Source organism: Asterias amurensis, chromosome 7 (assembly GCF_032118995.1).
Source record: "Asterias amurensis chromosome 7, ASM3211899v1".
In the NCBI taxonomy this organism is placed as follows: Eukaryota; Metazoa; Echinodermata; class Asteroidea; order Forcipulatida; family Asteriidae; genus Asterias; species Asterias amurensis.
Genome location: NC_092654.1, coordinates 22,491,190 through 22,508,938, shown reverse-complemented (window position 1 = coordinate 22,508,938; position 17,749 = coordinate 22,491,190). Strand labels below are relative to the sequence as shown.

The window sequence follows — 17,749 nt, the reverse complement described above, 5'->3', positions numbered from 1 at the left end:
ATCTTTTTCATTTGTGTTTATGCGCAATGTACTTCGACGCTCTCAAAAGAGAATTGAAAGATAGTCAACACATTCACAGTCAACATTTTTCACAAAGATTTTACAGAATGGGTTAAGTTATTTAATTCAATAGTTTAAGAAGAGAACAAAATGCCCTGCACAATCTTAAAGGCAGTGGACACTATCGGTAATTACTCAAAATAATTATTAGCATAAAATAAAACTTTACTTGGTAACAAGTAATGGGGAGAGGTTGATAGTATAAAACATTGTGAGAAACGACTTTCTCTGAAGTAACGTAGTTTTCGAAAAAGAAGTAATTTTCAACGAATTTGAGTTTGAGACCTCAGAATTAAATTTTGAGGTCTCGAAATCAAGCATCTGAAGGCACACAACTTCATGTAACAAAAGTATTTTTTCTTTCAGTATTATCTCCCAACTTTGACGACCAATTGAGCTCAAATTTTCACAGGTTTGTTATTTTATGCATATGTTGAGATACACATGGATACACCAAGTGAGAAGACTGGTCTTTGACAATTACCAATGGTGTCCAGTGTCTTTAAGAAGGCAACAAAGTGACCTGCACAATCTTGAACCGTATTTTATATTTTATTTATTGATGTGATTTTCAAGGTGATACTGCATCATCTGAAGATTATTCTGAGGAATGGGAAAACTACGATGGAGTCAAGCCCCACAGTCGTGATGGACAGCACTCCTCCCAACAACCCGCCGAGCATGTCCCTCGGAAGGAACGCCTCAAGCAAGAGGTTGAGTCCTTGCTCTATCTGATGCCTGCTTATGTTCCTAAGCAACCAGGCCTAGAGGAAGTGACAACGAGAAAGCCAAAGACTGCGATATCTCCCCAACGAAACGGAGAGCTTGGCAACCCGACTATTGATGATGAAGATGAAGTGGACGATGAGTTTAGGGAGGTTCTTGACAATGAAGGTTGGGAACCAGACTTTATTAATAGTATCTATACAAAAAACGGGGGTGAACAAGTGATAACGAGCAAGCAAAAATTTATTGAAATTTTACCAATTTGGTTTCCCTTGATGTTTACTACTTGATTCCTAAAAATATAATGACTTTTAAAGCTCAATATGCTAGTCACTTCTTTTTTTCCTTTAAGTGCACACACTTTATTTTAAGGGAGTATCAACACCAAGCTGGCAACAGCCAATCTCTCTCATACATACGGTCATTGGTTTAACATCTATAATTGTGACATGCACAAATCAATAAACTGTGATTCAGTTACAAGATTACAGTTAGCTTGGTGGGATTTGAACCCACAACTTTGTGATTGAAAGTTCTGCAGTCTAACCACTGAACCATGGTGACTAGTGCTGGGCGAATAGTGAAATTTTGTTATTCGGATACCGCTGGCCAACTATCCGAAATTAACCGGATACTCGAATAATTTTTTCGCCACGAGAGGGCGCTATTTAAAAAAAAAATATTAAAAAAAATATTTTTCTTTGCCAATAGAGGGCGCTGTTCGTTTGTGAATGAGATCTTATGGGCGGATTGATATTAGTTTTAGACAGTGTCACTCGGTTCATTCATAAAAATGACCGGATCTAATTTAAAGATGGCGATTTGCTTTTTCTTTTGATCGTAATTGACTCTACGTGAAGGAAAACTTGTGTAATCTTTGGACAAATTACGTCAGAAATGTCATTGTTTTAACTCTTCACGGAGGTGAGCATAGTTAAATACTTAATTTATACTGTTTTATGCTGTCTTAACAGAAGTTTCATAAGGATTCAGACGAAACATTTATATCCGTTGTCGCCCGACGTCCGCGGATATTCGGATAGTTAAAGAATATCCGGTTACTCGGTTGTTATTACAGAATTATCCGGTTTGTATAGAGGTATTTGCGCCCTATGCGGATATCCGGTTAAGACAAAAAAGGCATTCACGGTTACGGATAGGAAAACCTATTCGCCATTAACCGGATATTCGAATAATTCGCCCAGGCCTAATGGTGACCATATTAATTATGAACATAACTTGTTTTCCCCAACACCCAGATGAAGATGAGGATGAGGATGAGGAAATCATAATCAACGCCAGCATCTTCGACGATCTCACCTGGGAAGTGGAATGCACTGCCAAGGTTTGTGTGAATTCAGTGGGATTGTGGTTATAAAGACAAAATTATTGAAAACACTTAGGCTTTCAAAAAAATGTATTTTATTTTATAAAGCTGACATTGCTCATGTATGTAAGAACATGCTTTCAAATGGTTTAATAGATGGATTGCAATGCGCGTCATCGGCCGCCATATTCGATGAATTGTGCATGCGTGAAGAGCTACTATTAGCTGAGAGTCACGCGCAGCACGTTTACACATGAACTTTTCCAGTGTTAATACATCAAATATGGCGGCCGATGACGCCTTGTGGAACCCATCTGTAAGTTGAAGTTGCAGGAGCATCATCCATAAATCTCTTTTGAGTAGTGTTGGTTAGCAGCTCAACGTTTTCGATCAGTGTGCTCTGATCGTCTGTAGAAAGATGCTTTACTCTGTTGCTGGAAGACCAACTAGAAGACCAGTTTATATCCAGTGCCTAAGCAACATCCAGCAACAGATTCCAGCATTCTCTTGAAGACGATCAGAGAATACTGATCGAAACCTTGAGTTGTCGACCACTGGTTCTTCTCAGAAGCAGCACTTCTAAAAAGTGATTTACACGTGCTGTCACAAACCCTCAGCTGATTATGCTTCCACCATTAGGCTTACCAACCATGCAAAGTTTCAAATCCTATATGAAATGGTTTAGTATAGGTTTTTTTTAAATCATGTGTAAAGTATAAAGATATAAAAGCAGACTCAAACAATGAACAAATAAGAAACAGCTTATAGAAAGGTTTGCGGTAACACCATGTAATGACTATCTCTGAATGAGTTGGGGTGGCCGTTGGTTTCAACTCAACGTTTTTCGATCAGTATGCTCTGATCGTCTTCTGTCGAGCTTACTGATCGAAACATCGAGTTGAAACCAACGGATCTTTTCAGAACCACCCCAACTCATTTAGAGATAGTCATTACTTGGTGTTACCCCAAACCTTTCCATATCGTTTTTCCACCATGCAAAGTGTAAAATCTTACACTAAGGAACAGCTTGTGAGTTTTTGAAAATAAAGTTGGTCTTATTAAACAAAATCCTGTGTCCTCATGAAAGGTTTGGAAGTTCTTACGTGACAAGCAAGTCCTACACAGCTTGAAGGAGACGTCAATCCGCAAGATTCAGATGCTTGGTAACGGGACCTGGCGAGGGCGTCTCTGTAAGCCCCTTGAGGGACTACCGAAGCAGCACAACATGAAGCTTTACGAGGCTAGACTGAACAGAGGGAGTCGCATCCTGTGGGAGCTGGCGATAGCCTTCTCACCAAGATGTAGCGACGAGTGTGATAAAAGACTTGCCTCAGGTGAGATAGCTCAGCCTTGGTGTCGTGTATGGGGTGTCATGGCCGAGCGGTTAAGAGCACCAAATTTAAGTTCTGGTTGTTAAGTCATCGCAGTGTGGGTTCGAATCCAAGTTGTGACTTGTGTGTCCTTGAGCTAGACGCTTTACTATAATTTCTTCTCTCCACACAGGGATATAAAATGGGTACCTGTGAGGGTAGAAGTTGGTATTGTGTTTGTAAAAACCTTATGAGCATACGGCGGCGCGGGCTGTATACTCCCCAGGGAGCTGAGAAACGTGAAAGGAATGTTTTGGGCCCAATGACCAGAGCACTAATGTAAAGCGCATTGATACAGTGTTGTAAAATGCCATACATAAGAACTAGTTATTACCTCGGTTTTGAATTTGAAAAGCAGAGATAAAAGTCTAGACTGTCAGAAATTTTAAAAGAAAATTTTGAGCAAAAATTTTGATTTATTGAAGGAAAACTCTGGACATTGAAGTAGTACTTGGGAAATGCTGAGCTCAATTGTCGTCTGTGTATGCGGTGCACGCCCTCTATGTCGACTGCGGACATTTCATGTGATATGTCTTCATGGAAATATTAAACAGATCAACCAAAACAATGGTAGAGGGAAAATTTTGCCAGATGTGCACAGAAAACATTTTCTGAGTTCTGTTTTTATGACCGAGTCATTTAGCCGCTTTTTAGTTATGCTATTCTCTTTTGTGTATTACCAATGTTTTGACAGTCCATTTTTAACATTGGTAACTTAAGCTGCATTTGCCTATCTTTATTCTTATAATCAATTATTCCAATTGCAGAGGACAGTTCTTCTGAAGGCATGGCTGTAGCAGGGGGCAGAGTCTATTCAGAGGTCATCCGTATATGGGAAATTGTCCTTGACCATGACAAAGTGTCACATGCCATCGAGGTCATTGTCAAGTCGGTGGAGAGAGGCGAAGAATGTATCATCCGTAAGAATCTGATTGGAATGAGTAACAAAGTCCCAACTGGTAAGTTTTTAAGATTTTATATTTTATGATATATCGCTTATTATCACAAGGTCTACGGCCACAAGGTGTACGGCCACTTCAAGGAGAGGGGCTACACTTAGCTATTTTGGGCAAATGACCAAAATCAACTGTCTCCAGGGGCAGGTTGCCCCCTACTCCTGGGGCTGAAACGGGGTAACCCCTTAATTTATAAATGTAAATTTTTATATTATTATTATTACAGTCAATAAGGATGTAGGCATGGTTATCATAAACTAGAAGCATGGCTGGTAGACATGGTAGAGCAAAATACACTACATACCTTCCCAACTCTTTACCAAGCAATAATTACTTAGGGTTTTGTGCCTTGCTCAAGGGCACAAGGGTCATGACCCAGATTTGTGAATAACAGTAGCAGAATAAATGTATTATACAATGCAACGTTTGTATTGCGTCAATATTTTATGGGTCGTGTCGCAGGCAATTTACAGGTAGTTTACAGGCGACCAGTTCCAGCCAATCTCAAAGAAGAGAAGCATTCACAGTTGATTTTTCACATATTTTGTTATCGTAAGACGTTGTTACTTGTATGCTACCGGAGTGGTCCTGTAGCATGCACTGCAGTTGGTTGCCTCCAAGATGCCTCTAAAAGTTGTCTCGTGTGACACGGCTCTACGACTATGTTTTGCTTTTTCCTAAGGAGGTAAAACTCAGCAACGGTTACCAACGTTGTTCAGGGAGATCACCGGAAGCTCCCCAGAGCGGAAAGGGCGATCCTTCCAGGACAATGCCAAGAAGCCCCCTCAACCATTCTTCCCTCCCGCCAGCTCCAGAGAGAACGAGTACCACATCATGAAGTTCTACTCCGTAACCTCCACGCTCGTAAATGCCGTGCTGAATGACAGTAATGTGAAGGTGGATTTCCCGTTCCGTGTGACGGAACTCGAGCATTCGATTATCAATCTGCAGATGAAACCGCCCTCGTCTCTCTTATTGCTCGGCAGAAGTGGAACAGGTGAAGAATGAAGAACAAATTAATAATCAATGTCTCTTCTTTGTGTTTCATAAAAGTAGTTAGTTTTTTTTGTTTTAAAAGTTGATAGAAAGAATATTTATTTTTAATGAAACTCCTCAGTTTGTTTGCGGTAAAAATTGTTGTTTTAGTTTTTAAAGGCACTGGACATGGTTGGTAATTACTCAAAATATATATTAGCATAAAAACTTACTTGGTAACGATTAAAGGAGAGCTGTTGATGGTATAAAATATGGTGAGAAATGACTCCCTCTGAAATAAAGTAGTTTTTGAGACAAAAGGTAATTTCGCATTGAAGTTTTTGAATCTGCTTTGTCATCTGAAGGGACACAAATTTGTGCAACAAGGGTGCCTTTTCTCTCATTGTTCTCTTGCAACTTCAACGACCAATTGAGCCAAAATTTTCATAGATTTGTTATTTTATGCTTATGTTGGGATACACCGAGTGAGAATATTGGTCTTTGACAATTACCAAAGATGTCCAGTGCCTTTAAAGACAGTGGACACTATTGGTAATTGCCAAAGACCAGTCTTCTCACTTGGTGTATCTCAACATATGCATAAAATAACAAACCTGTGAAAATTTGAGCTGCATTGGTTGTCGAAGTTGCGAGATAATGATGGGAAAAAAAAGCATCCTTGTCACGCGAATTTGTGTGCTTACACATGCTTGATTTTGAGACCTCAAATTCTAAATTTGATGTCTCGAAATCAAATTCGCGAAAAATTACTTCTTTCTCGAAAACTACTTCACTTCAGAGGGAGCCGTTTCTCACAATGTTTTATACCATCAACCTCTCCCCATTACTTGTCACCAAGAAAGGTTTTATGCTAATAATTATTAAGAGTAATTACCAATAGTGTCCACTGCCTTTAAACAATTAAAGTTTAATTCATCTTCCCGCTCTGTCATAACATGATTGCAAAAAAACAAACTTGTTTGCTGTTTTATTTGTAAACAAAGTTTGGATTACTTTTGATTAATATAGGAAAGACAACCTGTTGCTTGTACCGAATGTGGACAAAGTTCTTCAAGTATTGGCAGAGGGCCTCGGAGATTGGTGAGCCATGGCTGCCAAGAGACATAGCGTTTGTTCATCAAGATAAGACACAAGAGGATGCTGGTAAGACATTCAGGAGTCCTTGAGAAATTGTCACAATTGTCTTATTTATACAGAGGATAAGACCTGTGGAAGATATTGGAGGTTTATATTTTAGAGTTAATTGTTTTTAACTTGTTTATTAGTGCCAAGGTTTTACATGTACGATCTAATTTGTGTATTCCAAAAGTGGCAATATCGTACATACACAATCTATTTAATGTACTCAAAAAGTGCCATCAGTCAAACATTAATTTGAAGTGGCCGTCTAAATCTACATGTTATCACGAGAGGGCATTATTACCCTAACCTATTATACAATTTTGTACATGTACAACCTTGGGTTCTTGCAAGAATATTTTGCATATTTTTTTTCAGCTACGATCGATACCACCATGGGTCTGCTTGTTTTTAATCACACTTTGAAACAATGGAAAAAGGACCCTTTACTTTATAACCTATCACTCTGTAAAGAATTACTTTTGATTTGGGATGTACCAAGACAACAAACCAGCGAGATACACTTTCTTTGGTCAGTAAAATAGGTTTTCTTTTTTACAAAATTTTTAAAAAATTGAAAAAACTTGGCATTGAAGGAGTAAAAGGACAAAGTTATCTGATACTTTTTTTGTCATTTTAGATGAGGATGTGTCAGCAGAGGGAGATGCTAAAGCTGACGATTTTCATAATGAGACCAGAGGACGCCTCGATGCCAAGACTGCTTGCATTGAGGGCGCCCCATCAGCAGATGACACTGCAGACAACAACGACGAAGCAGTCCCGACCATGATGGATCATCTCCATCAAATCTTCATCACAAAGAACGCCGTGCTGTGCAGTGAAGTCCAGCGCAACTTCTGCGACATGACCCACGCCTGCGAGTGCGCGACGGAGCCCCAACGCCTTCAGGATACCCCGATCCCTCAACGGTTCCAGGACGCTCCTCAGGCTCGGTACCCGTTGTTCCTGAGCTCGCGTCAGTTTATGCTGCTCCTTGACGCATCGCTGCCACGCCCTTATTTCCCACGGGCTGCTGATGGATCGATGAAGAGAAAGATCAGAGGGTGGGGAGAAGGTGAGAGGTCATGGTCAGAAAGTCAAATAAATGTACATCTAGACAGTATTTAGTAGTTCTTTTTGTTTGTTTTCCACATCCAGTCCTGTACTCAATGTGTGTTTTTTTAAACAAATTTTAACAATAATATTTCTTACTGGTTTTACTGTTAGGCCTAAATGCTAATTACTGATTGTAAATCACATCCAATTTAGCCTGTTTGCCTCAAACTGTGATGTTAATCACATGAATTGACTGAAAAAATACTGAGAAAATGAGGAGACGGCAAACATAGGGCTAGATAGCTTAGTTGGTAGAGCGCTGGCAAGTTAATCCAGAGTTGTTGGTTCAAATCCAGCTCTGGTCAATATTTTTTTAGGCAAACCCTGACAATTTTGTTGTACAATTTTGATTATGAATAACAAAAAGTCCCCCAAAACATGTCTCTACTACAGTTAGACAAAACTTTGACCTTGAATTACTTTTGACAAGACTCCTTAAAAGCTGTTGTTTTCTTCCTTCGGTCCATAATGCCAGTTCTAGAATTCTTAGATGTGATGCCATTCTGTTTTTGTTATCCTGCAGAGGATGGGCCGTTGACCTTTATACCCCTCCTGGACGATGAGGACTTTGAAAACGAGGAGGACCCAGAAAGAACTCAGGAGGACGACCCTTCGAAAGAGGGTACCCCAGACGATGACGATGACAGTGACATTCACAACATCGGGGCCGCTGCCCAGGGTGGTCGTCATGACAACCAAGGAGGTGGAGATCGGAGGGCAAAGTATGACCCCAGACGGGAGGTCACTTACGAAGTGTTTGCCGACGAGATGTGGCCTAAGATCAACAAGAAGAAGTTGTCTTATCATCCCACGCTGATTTGGATGGAAATCGTTTCTTTCATCAAAGGTAGGGGTTGAGAAAAAGTTCACGCTTTCTTGAGAAATGGCTCCCTCTGAAGTGCCATAGTTTTCGAGAAAGAAGTAATTTTCCACGAATTTGATTTTGAGACCTCAGATTTAGAACTTGAGGTCTCGAAATCAACCATCTAAACGCACACAACTTTATGTGACAAGGGTTATTTTTTTTTCATCATTATCTCGCAACTTCGATGACCGATTGAGCTCAAATTTCCACAGGTTTGTTATTTGGTGCGTATGTTGAGATACACCAACTGTGAAGGCTAGTCTTTGACAATTACCAATAGTGTCCACTGCGTTTAATAAGTTGTTTTGTTCTGTACTTGCAGGTTCAGTTGAAGCTCTACACACTGACCAAGGTCATCTATCACTGGAGAGCTACAAGGATCTCGGTCGCAAGAGGGCGCCAAACTTCACTGCTGACCGAGAGGAGATATACCTGCTCTTCAAGAAATACGAGGTTCGTTTGGATATTTTTTTATATTTTTATTTAATTTTGTAAGGAAATAGTTCACAAATAAAATTGTCTTCAACAGATTTTTACTTTTATACAAAATGGGTGGTTTACTTCCTTTTAGAGCAAGATGAAAAGCCTAAGGAAGATCAGTACCCAGATCTCGGCCAATATGTGTCAACATACGTGAATGATCATCTCCAAGCTTTATGATTACTCCGTGTACTGACTGCTGGTACTACTGGCAAGTTACAAACCTATGCTCCGACACCCCAATGTTCTGACATACCTAGTGCGTTTTCCGTTTCCTAACCATAACCATAACCATAACCATAACCATAACCATAATATTAACCATAACATTAACCCTAGTATGTAAACTTCAAGGTTTTTTTCGCAATATAGGTTTGTCGGAACATAGGTATGTCGGAATATATAGCGCAGTCACCGTCTGGCATGTTGATGCAATAATTGAGGGGCGAAGTGGTTGTCTGACAGTAGGGTATTTTAAACAAAACTGATGGCATCATAGTGCTTTGGAGTGCTGGTATAGCTTAACAGGTTTTGCTAGCCAATCATTGGACTTGTCGTTTCACCTGGCCACCAGCTTTTCACTCTTAATATGTTATATTACATGTTAAATAGGGATGCTTATAAACACTGAACTAGTCTGCAGGACAACCTGGAGAGGTTTTTGATTGGTCCTCAGGTGTTGTAACTAGCTAATTGGCCGACGAACCACTGTTAAAGAGAGAATGCTGCACAACAAAAAGTTGTATCCTTGTGTCCAATTTAGTTGTGTATTGTATCAAAAATAACAAAAGTTGCTTTGTGCTTTCTGACTCTCTATCTCTATCTATGAATGTGTTTCCACTTCACTGCTTATGTTACACTTATATAATACCTGCTCATAAGTGCTGGGGCGAATAGTGAAATTTGGTTAACCGCTGGCCAACTATCCGAAATCAACTGGATATTTGAATATTTTTTTCCCGCCGTTAGAGCGTGCTATTAAAAAGAAAAAAAAAAGAGGGCTAGAGGGCGCTGTTCGTTTGTGAATGAGATCTTATGGGCGGATTGATATAAGTTTTAGACAGTGTGACTCGGTTCAATCATAAAAATAACCGGATCTAATTTAAATATTGCGATTTGTTTTTCTTTTTTTTCGATTGACTGTACGTGAAGGAAAACTTTTGTAATCTTTGAACAAATTACGTCAGAAATGTCATTGTTTTAACTCTTCACGGAGGTGAGCATAGATAAATACTTAATTTATGTTGTTTTATGCTGTCTTAATAGAAGTTTCATAAGGATTCAGACAAAACATTCCTATCAGTTGTTGCCCCGATGATCGCAAATAATAGGAATATCCGGTTACTTGGTTGTAATTACAGGACTATCCGGTTTATTAATAGGTATTCGCGCCCCTTGCGGATATCCGGTTAAGAAAAAAAGGCATTCGCGGTTACGGATAGAAAAACCTATTTGCCATTAACCGTATATACGAATTATTCGCCCAGGCCTACTGCTCATGTCTGTTGTGTTGTCATTTAGCCTTGAGCATATTGAGAGAGACTCTTCTCGGGTTAAAACATCAGCCGTCAATTTTACCAAACTATTTCTAACTTAGGATTAATCTTGGGACTTAGGACGAGTTAAGTTCCGTATCCATAGACCTTAGGATGCATTGAACCCATCCTAAGTTAGGAGGGGTTACTCGTCCTAACTCAAGATAGGATTAATCCTAGCGTTTCATGAAATCGGCTGCAGGCCATTAACTTTTTTTTTGCAAAAATACAAAAGGTTTCTATTCTATTGTTTTCCATGTAGCACGAGAAGAACCAGAAGAGCTACTTTGATGAAGGTGACCTGGTGTTTCATCTTTACAGCCGTCTCCGAGACATCAAGACCATGGACTGGGTCATCCATGAAATCTACGTGGATGAAACTCAGGACTTCACTCAAGCCGAGTTATCGCTGTTCATTCGATGCTCACATGACCCCAATGCACTGTTTCTGACAGGTATGTATAAAACCGCTCTCTCCTATTTCTCATTTGTGTGTGTGGGTGGGTTCTTGTTGGACCACAAACTCCAATAAAAGGGATCCAGGTGTTTTTACAGTGACGTTATCAAATTATTTGGTTTTACCAACGTACAAAACCAGTGTGTATTAAAGGCACTGGACATCTTTGGTAGTTGTCAAACCAGTATTCTTAACATTATGCAAGAAATAAAAAAATTGTGAAAATGTGGACTCAATTGGTCGTCGAGGTTGCGAGAGAATAATTGAAGAAAAAACAACCTTGTCGCACAAGTTGTGTGCCTTCAGATGCCTTAAATATGAGACCTCAGCTGAGGTCACGAATTCAATTCAAATATATTTCAGTGAGAAATAACTTCTTTCTAAAAAACTACGTTACTTCAGAGGGAGCCGTTTCTGTTCTATACTATCAACTAAGCTTGGGCGATATCACAATATTATCAAATATCGCGATATTAATTTAGACACGATTTCGATATCGGATGGATTTGGTTTTAATCGAAATATCGATATATCGCGATATATCGCGATATATCGCGATATATTGCGATAATTGCGATATATCGATTAACGATTAAATATCGCGATGTATTTGCTAGCTGATACCCCATAGATTTGGAGTAAAACCAGAAGAATATGTCATTAGAACACCTCTCTTATACTAGGAATGTCTCTTCTACAACTTTCACTTGGAGTTTTAAGACTGATGATGTCAAATTTCATTAATCGCGATTATATCGAATATCGCGATGTATTGTCGGCGATATATCGTGAATAAAATAAATCGATATCGCCCAAGCTTACTATCAACAGCTCTCCATTGCTCGCTACCAAGTAAGTTTTTATGCTAACAATTATTTTTAGTACATAACAATAGTGTCCAGTGTCTTTAAGCACTGTATAGGAGGTGCATTTTACTTACCTTCTACTCTAGTAAGATTTTTGATTGTTTTTAATGAATTTGATATGTCCCTTCTTTTATTTAACTAATTCAACCATTATTCTGGTATGTTGTTTGTACATTGCCACAAGCCTTTCATTTTTGTCCCCCCCCTCCTATGTGATTGTTTCGTATTCCAGTTTTCATATAATTGTGACCCGACAAGATTGGTTCTTTATACAAGTATTTTATTCACAAGCACAAAAGATTAAAACAAAAAAAAAGGGTTGATGCGTAAGTCTACAAAAGAACAGAAAAGAAAAAAGATTATAAGCAAACATAAGATTATACAATAGAAATGTCTAAAATACAAACATTAAATCAAAATAACCAAAGTAAACCTGAAACATTAAGTTCTATGGCAAAGAGAAAATGTCTCAAGCTTAAGAGGATAAACTTTTACAATAGAGAAACACATTTATTATTATACCCTTTAGCCAAAGATAAAATAGTTCCTCAGTCCACCTTATTAAATATTCACGAAAACTCTAGAGTCCACTAAAGAAAACTAAGTTTTAACACTGCTATACACAATAGACACTGCTGTCCAGAAAGACAAATACATACTAATGAGCTAGCAACATGGCTGTAACATAAACAATCTAGATAGTGGTTCTGGATGTAAGCCACCTGTGCAGTGATCACATAGCAATTAGCTATACCATGCCCTCACACACACAGCACAGAGTTGTGTGATGTAGCTAAACCTATGTCAATAAACCAAACACACAGCCATGAACCTTGGAAGTTCCTAAGACATTCCACAGCTGGTGTACTCAATTACTTAATCTCTACATCTCTGCAATACACAACCCATAGCATACAGCACTAGGAATCTCATGTGGGGTCTATGCTAGAACCTTACACAAGAACTGTAAATCTCTGAAGTTTCATGGAATAGAAACACAGAAATCTAATGTACAAAAGAAACAATAACTTAATCATAACTGAAAGACCTTAATGGCAAAATGAGCAAAATAAGGAACAATAACAATTATCAAAAGTGACTCAATCAAAGTTATCCTAGCAAGAACTTTGCAATGAACTAGGTAAATCAAATAACAAGAAAAACCAATAATGAAATGAAATCCATACAACTAGTTTAAACTTCTCTGTGACATGAACAATAAAAGTATGGACATGGAAGAGTCTAAAACAACAAATAACTATACACTCCATCTTCAATGAAATGTAAAGTTAATTATAATAAACCAAACTATTTCCCAAGGAAACTTGTAAAAGAACTCTTTTCCTTCCTCCATATAGCAAGGTAAATTAATCCAAGGAAACATTATCCTCAACTGTTTCAAATATAAACAGAGTAAAGACAATCAAAAAAGGACAAGTTTGGGCAAAACACTGGCTTAATTAGTGCTTCCAAACTAAAACAAAAGTAACAACAAGTGCAAAGAACTACAATTGTATAGACAAAGGAAACTTATCCAATTCACTTAAAATACAAGGAATCTCCTTAGAAATGGCAATAATAATAAACACAAATATGGATTGTAGTCTAGCAGTAATAAGAAACAAAGAAAGATTTGGTACTTACATAACAAGGATGGGAATAACTCTGAAAACTGGAATAGCTCTGAGACTCTTGGAAAATGACTTGTTCACACGATGATAACTTGCAATGGAATGACTTAGTTGCACAATAGCTACACTATACCTGGGGTAGAGCTGGGGCTGACCACACTGACCATACCCTGGGAAATAAGACCCTCAGCAGGTGGGCTGCTGCTAAGTCAACCATTAGTTAACTTAAGAGGGGGCAGTCACTTAAAGTGCCTGGTCACAATCTCCTCTGCTAACCTATTGGGTTCCACACCAATATTTAACAGTAAAATGACAAAAAAACGCAAAATATTAATCTTGAAACTCAACAACAACCTTTTAAAAACTGAGTTGATATGAAACTACCATTTTGCGGTACAACGCCAATTTGTGCATTTTTGCGCATAAATGAAAAGCAAAAACAAAGTCCAAAAGAAAAAATGTTTCACAAGGAAACTTTTAAACAAATTTGGATACTACTCCTGATTAATGGATTCCATTCACCAGAAGTGCCGAATAATGCAAAACCAAAAATTAATAAAATACATAGCAAAACTACAGTCCCTAAGAGGAAGAGTTCTAATAGCCGTCTTCATAGCTCTGACGTCTGGAGTGGAGTAGTAAGAGTAACCGCCTGTTGTAGAAAACCATCGATCCATCCCTCTAAACGATCGCTCCGAAGAGTAGAGTTTGCTGATATACATGAAGTAGACTTAAGTCGATGACTGGTGGTCCTGGGAAGGTTGAAAGGATTGGAGTGTTTACCGGCTCCTTGGCGAGTGGATTGCCTCAACGGCTTGCTCACAGGTTCGTCTGGAGTCGAAGTAGACTGTTGAGTGTCATCTGCGGTGTTAACGATGGGATCGACGTTAGATACTACTGGATCGACGTTGGATACGACTGGATCGACGTTGGATACGACTGGATCGACGGAGACTGCTACCATAGCAGGCTCTGCTGCTATGTGCGTACTCTCAGGATGAATATCAGCCTTTGACGTCTTAGGTTCCGAAGGAGAATCGAAGGAGACTGCATCCACTGCAGGCTCCGCTGCTATGTCCGTTCCTTGGGGCTGAATGTTTAACACAGGCGAAGATGAACTAAGTACTGGGTTTGGGGGTTGGGACACAGGGTAGGTAATCTTCATTACAAGAGTGGACCCGTCCAAGCTGGTCGTGTTGTCGTCCTGGTCTTTGGTTTCAGGCATCGCTGAATTGACAACTGATGACATGGGGGTCGCTTCCTCTTGTTGGTCTTCCTCGCTGGGGACAACTTCTTTAGTGTTAAGGATCTCCGTCCTTGTAACGCGCTTCAGTGGCCCAGTGCCGTCAGCCAGTTGAATTTCATAAACATTCTGCTGAGGTTGAGAAACAACAACATAGGGGGTTGCCTTCCAGTGGTCGGCGATCTTGTTCCTTCCAAGGGGGTGACTTCGAAGAAGAACTCTTGTCCCGATGGGTATTCCCCTGTCGTTAACCCTGACGTCATTGCGTTTAGACCTACTCTCTGCCTTCTGTTGCATCTTTCCTCTGGCCAATGCAGCAGCATCTTTCAACTTCTGTTGGTGTTGTTTCACCCACGCGTCTAGATCTGGTGGTGAAGTGGTCACCGTCTCTGCTAAGCCAAACATCAGATCAATCGGTAGGGTTGGCTCTCGGCCCATGTACACAAAGAATGGTGACAAACCCGTGGATGAATGTGGCGTACAGTTATACATGAAAACCAGCTCTTGCAGGTGCTCAGCCCACCGCTTCTTCTGCTCTGAGGGTAGGGTACGAAGGAGATTATGAAGTGTCCGGTTGAAACGTTCGCACTGCCCATTTCCTTGCGGGTGGTAGGCAGTGGTCCGGCTTTTGGTAATCCCATACACAGAGCAAAGGTCTCTCACCAGCGCCGACTCGAAGTTCCTCCCTTGGTCGCTGTGAATTCTCCTTGGTACACCGTACTTTTGAAACCATTCCTTGGCAAGTACCTTCGCGACGGTTGATGCCTTCTGGTCCCGGCAAGGTACCGCGATGGAGAATTTGCTGAAAACATCAGTCATGACCAGAACGTTTTCTTTGCCATCTGAAGATTTCTCCATCAGAGTGAAGTCGATCGCAAGGACGTCAAGGGGATGTTCAGCAAGAAGGGTTCCCATGGTGGGTCTGATGTTTGGAACTGGTGCCTTTGCAACAGTACATCGCTCACACTTCTTACACCACCTCTCTACGTCTGCAGCAATGCCTGGCCAGTAGAACCTCTGTCTTACCAATGCAAGGGTGCGCTCCTGTCCCTGGTGTCCAGCTTGGTTGTGAAGAGCCGTTAGTGCCACTGGCTGTAGCTTGGTGGGCAGAATTAACTGAGTACGATCACCTTCCAACGGATCTTGGGAATGAAGATAGAAAACACCATCCTTCTCTCGGATTCTATCCCATTTCCGTATGAGATTTCTCGTGGCTGTCGTCTCTCGTCTCAGTTGGGTCAAGTCTGGTTTGGCTCCATGCTTCCAGAACACAAAAAGTCTGGAGATAACTGGGTCCTCACTCTGCAGTCTGGCCAATTCTTCAGGAGTGTACCCTGGGAGGGTAGTCGTTGCTGGGGTAGCCTCTACAGCAATGGCTGAGCGGACGCTTACTCGGTTTACCTTGGGTGCTGCGTCAGAAATCTCCTGTAGTGATGTAGAGTGGGTTACCTCTGGCAGGGTCTCTTCGGCATGAGCTGTCTGGCGACTTAGAGCATCAGCGTTCGCGTTGGACCTGCCAGAACGATACTTGATGTTGAAGTTAAATTGGGCAAGCTGGCTCACCCATCTCATCTCCGCTGCAGCAAGCTTGGCCGATTTAAGATAGGACAAGGGGTTGTTGTCCGTATAAACCGTAAACTCTCCTCCCAGAAGATAGTCCCGAAACTTCTCCGTTATGGCCCATTTGAGACCAAGCAACTCCAGCTTCATCGAACTGTAGTTCGACATATTCTTTTCGGGTGGACGGAGACTTCTACTGGCATAGCAGAGAACCACCTTGCCGTGCTTCTGCTCTTGGGACAAGACAGCTCCCAAACCATCAAAGGAGGCATCAGTCTCGACGATGAAAGGCAGGCTGAAATCAGGATAACCCAGGATAGGAGGGGACGTCAGTCGCGCTTTCAGCTCCTCGAAGGCCTTGGTGCAGTCTACGTTCCACCTTTGTTGAAAATCCTGCTGTTGACCTGACGAAGGACGTCTCCAGGCAGCTCCCTTCTTACACCCATGTTTAGTGAGAAGTGCATGGAGAGGTGCTGCAATTTGACTAAACCGTTTCACAAACTTCCGGTAGTAGCCAGCAATTCCGAGGAAAGCTCGCAGTTGCTTCTCTGTTTGGGGTTGCTTCCATCCACCAATGGCTGCGGTCTTGGCAGGATCAGTAGCGATACCTTTCGCAGAGACAACATGGCCCAAATACTTGCACTCCTTTCGGAAAAAGTAGCACTTCTTGGGTTTCAGCTTCAGGCCATGCTGTCTAAGTCGTTTGAACACTACCTCCAGTCTCGCTAGGTGTTCCTGGAAGGAGCTGGAAAACACCAGGATGTCGTCGAGATATAGAAGAAGACTCCCATAATTTAGATCTCCAAGAACAACCTCCATCAGCCTCTGGAAAGTCGCTGGGCTGTTACTGAGTCCGAATGGCATGCGAGCATATTCGTAGAGACCACCGGTGCCTGCACGGAAGGCTGTCTTTGGGATGTCCTCTTCGGCAACAGCTACCTGGTGGTACCCCTGCACGAGATCCAATGAGGAGAACATTCTCGCACCACCTAGGGAATCCAGGGCCTCGTCAATTCTTGGGATGGGGTAAGCGTCCTTCCTGGTCTGTTCGTTTAGTGCCCGATAGTCTACGCAGAGGCGTATGCTACCATCCTTCTTGCGCACGATGACAATAGGTGCAGCATACGGGCTGGTAGAGGGTCTAATAATCTTCTGGTCCAGCAATTGTTGTAGATGAGCCTTAACATCTGCCATCTGGTGTGGGGGTACTCTTCTGTGGGGCACACGGACAGGTTGGTCAGTGGTCACGGGGATCTTGTGGGTAACGGTTGTAGTGAACCCCAGGTCATCTGCTCCTTGGGAGAAAACATCTTTGTATCTACCCAAGAGCTCCATCAGCTTCCGCTGTTCGTCACTGTTTAGTTCTGTATCTTCCAGGTCGATTTCGAAGGGCAGGTGTTCTTGCATCGGTGGCTCCGTTGTGGAAAGACGATTGGACTCTA

The 17,749-nt window shown here is 41.1% G+C and overlaps 1 protein-coding gene across 1 annotated transcript in view; it reads left to right on the top strand.

The window, feature by feature from the left end:
- Positions 1-17,749, top strand: part of LOC139939368 (TPR and ankyrin repeat-containing protein 1-like) — a 56,228-nt gene that overhangs the window by 16,258 nt on the left and 22,221 nt on the right. Inside the window, exons 15-24 of the mRNA XM_071935189.1 lie at positions 637-954; positions 2,046-2,131; positions 3,201-3,447; positions 4,251-4,442; positions 5,122-5,436; positions 6,444-6,578; positions 7,195-7,629; positions 8,194-8,517; positions 8,858-8,988; positions 10,813-11,005. Of these exons, the coding sequence (XP_071791290.1) occupies positions 637-954; positions 2,046-2,131; positions 3,201-3,447; positions 4,251-4,442; positions 5,122-5,436; positions 6,444-6,578; positions 7,195-7,629; positions 8,194-8,517; positions 8,858-8,988; positions 10,813-11,005 (2,376 nt within the window). The remainder of the gene's footprint in view (positions 1-636; positions 955-2,045; positions 2,132-3,200; positions 3,448-4,250; positions 4,443-5,121; positions 5,437-6,443; positions 6,579-7,194; positions 7,630-8,193; positions 8,518-8,857; positions 8,989-10,812; positions 11,006-17,749) is intronic.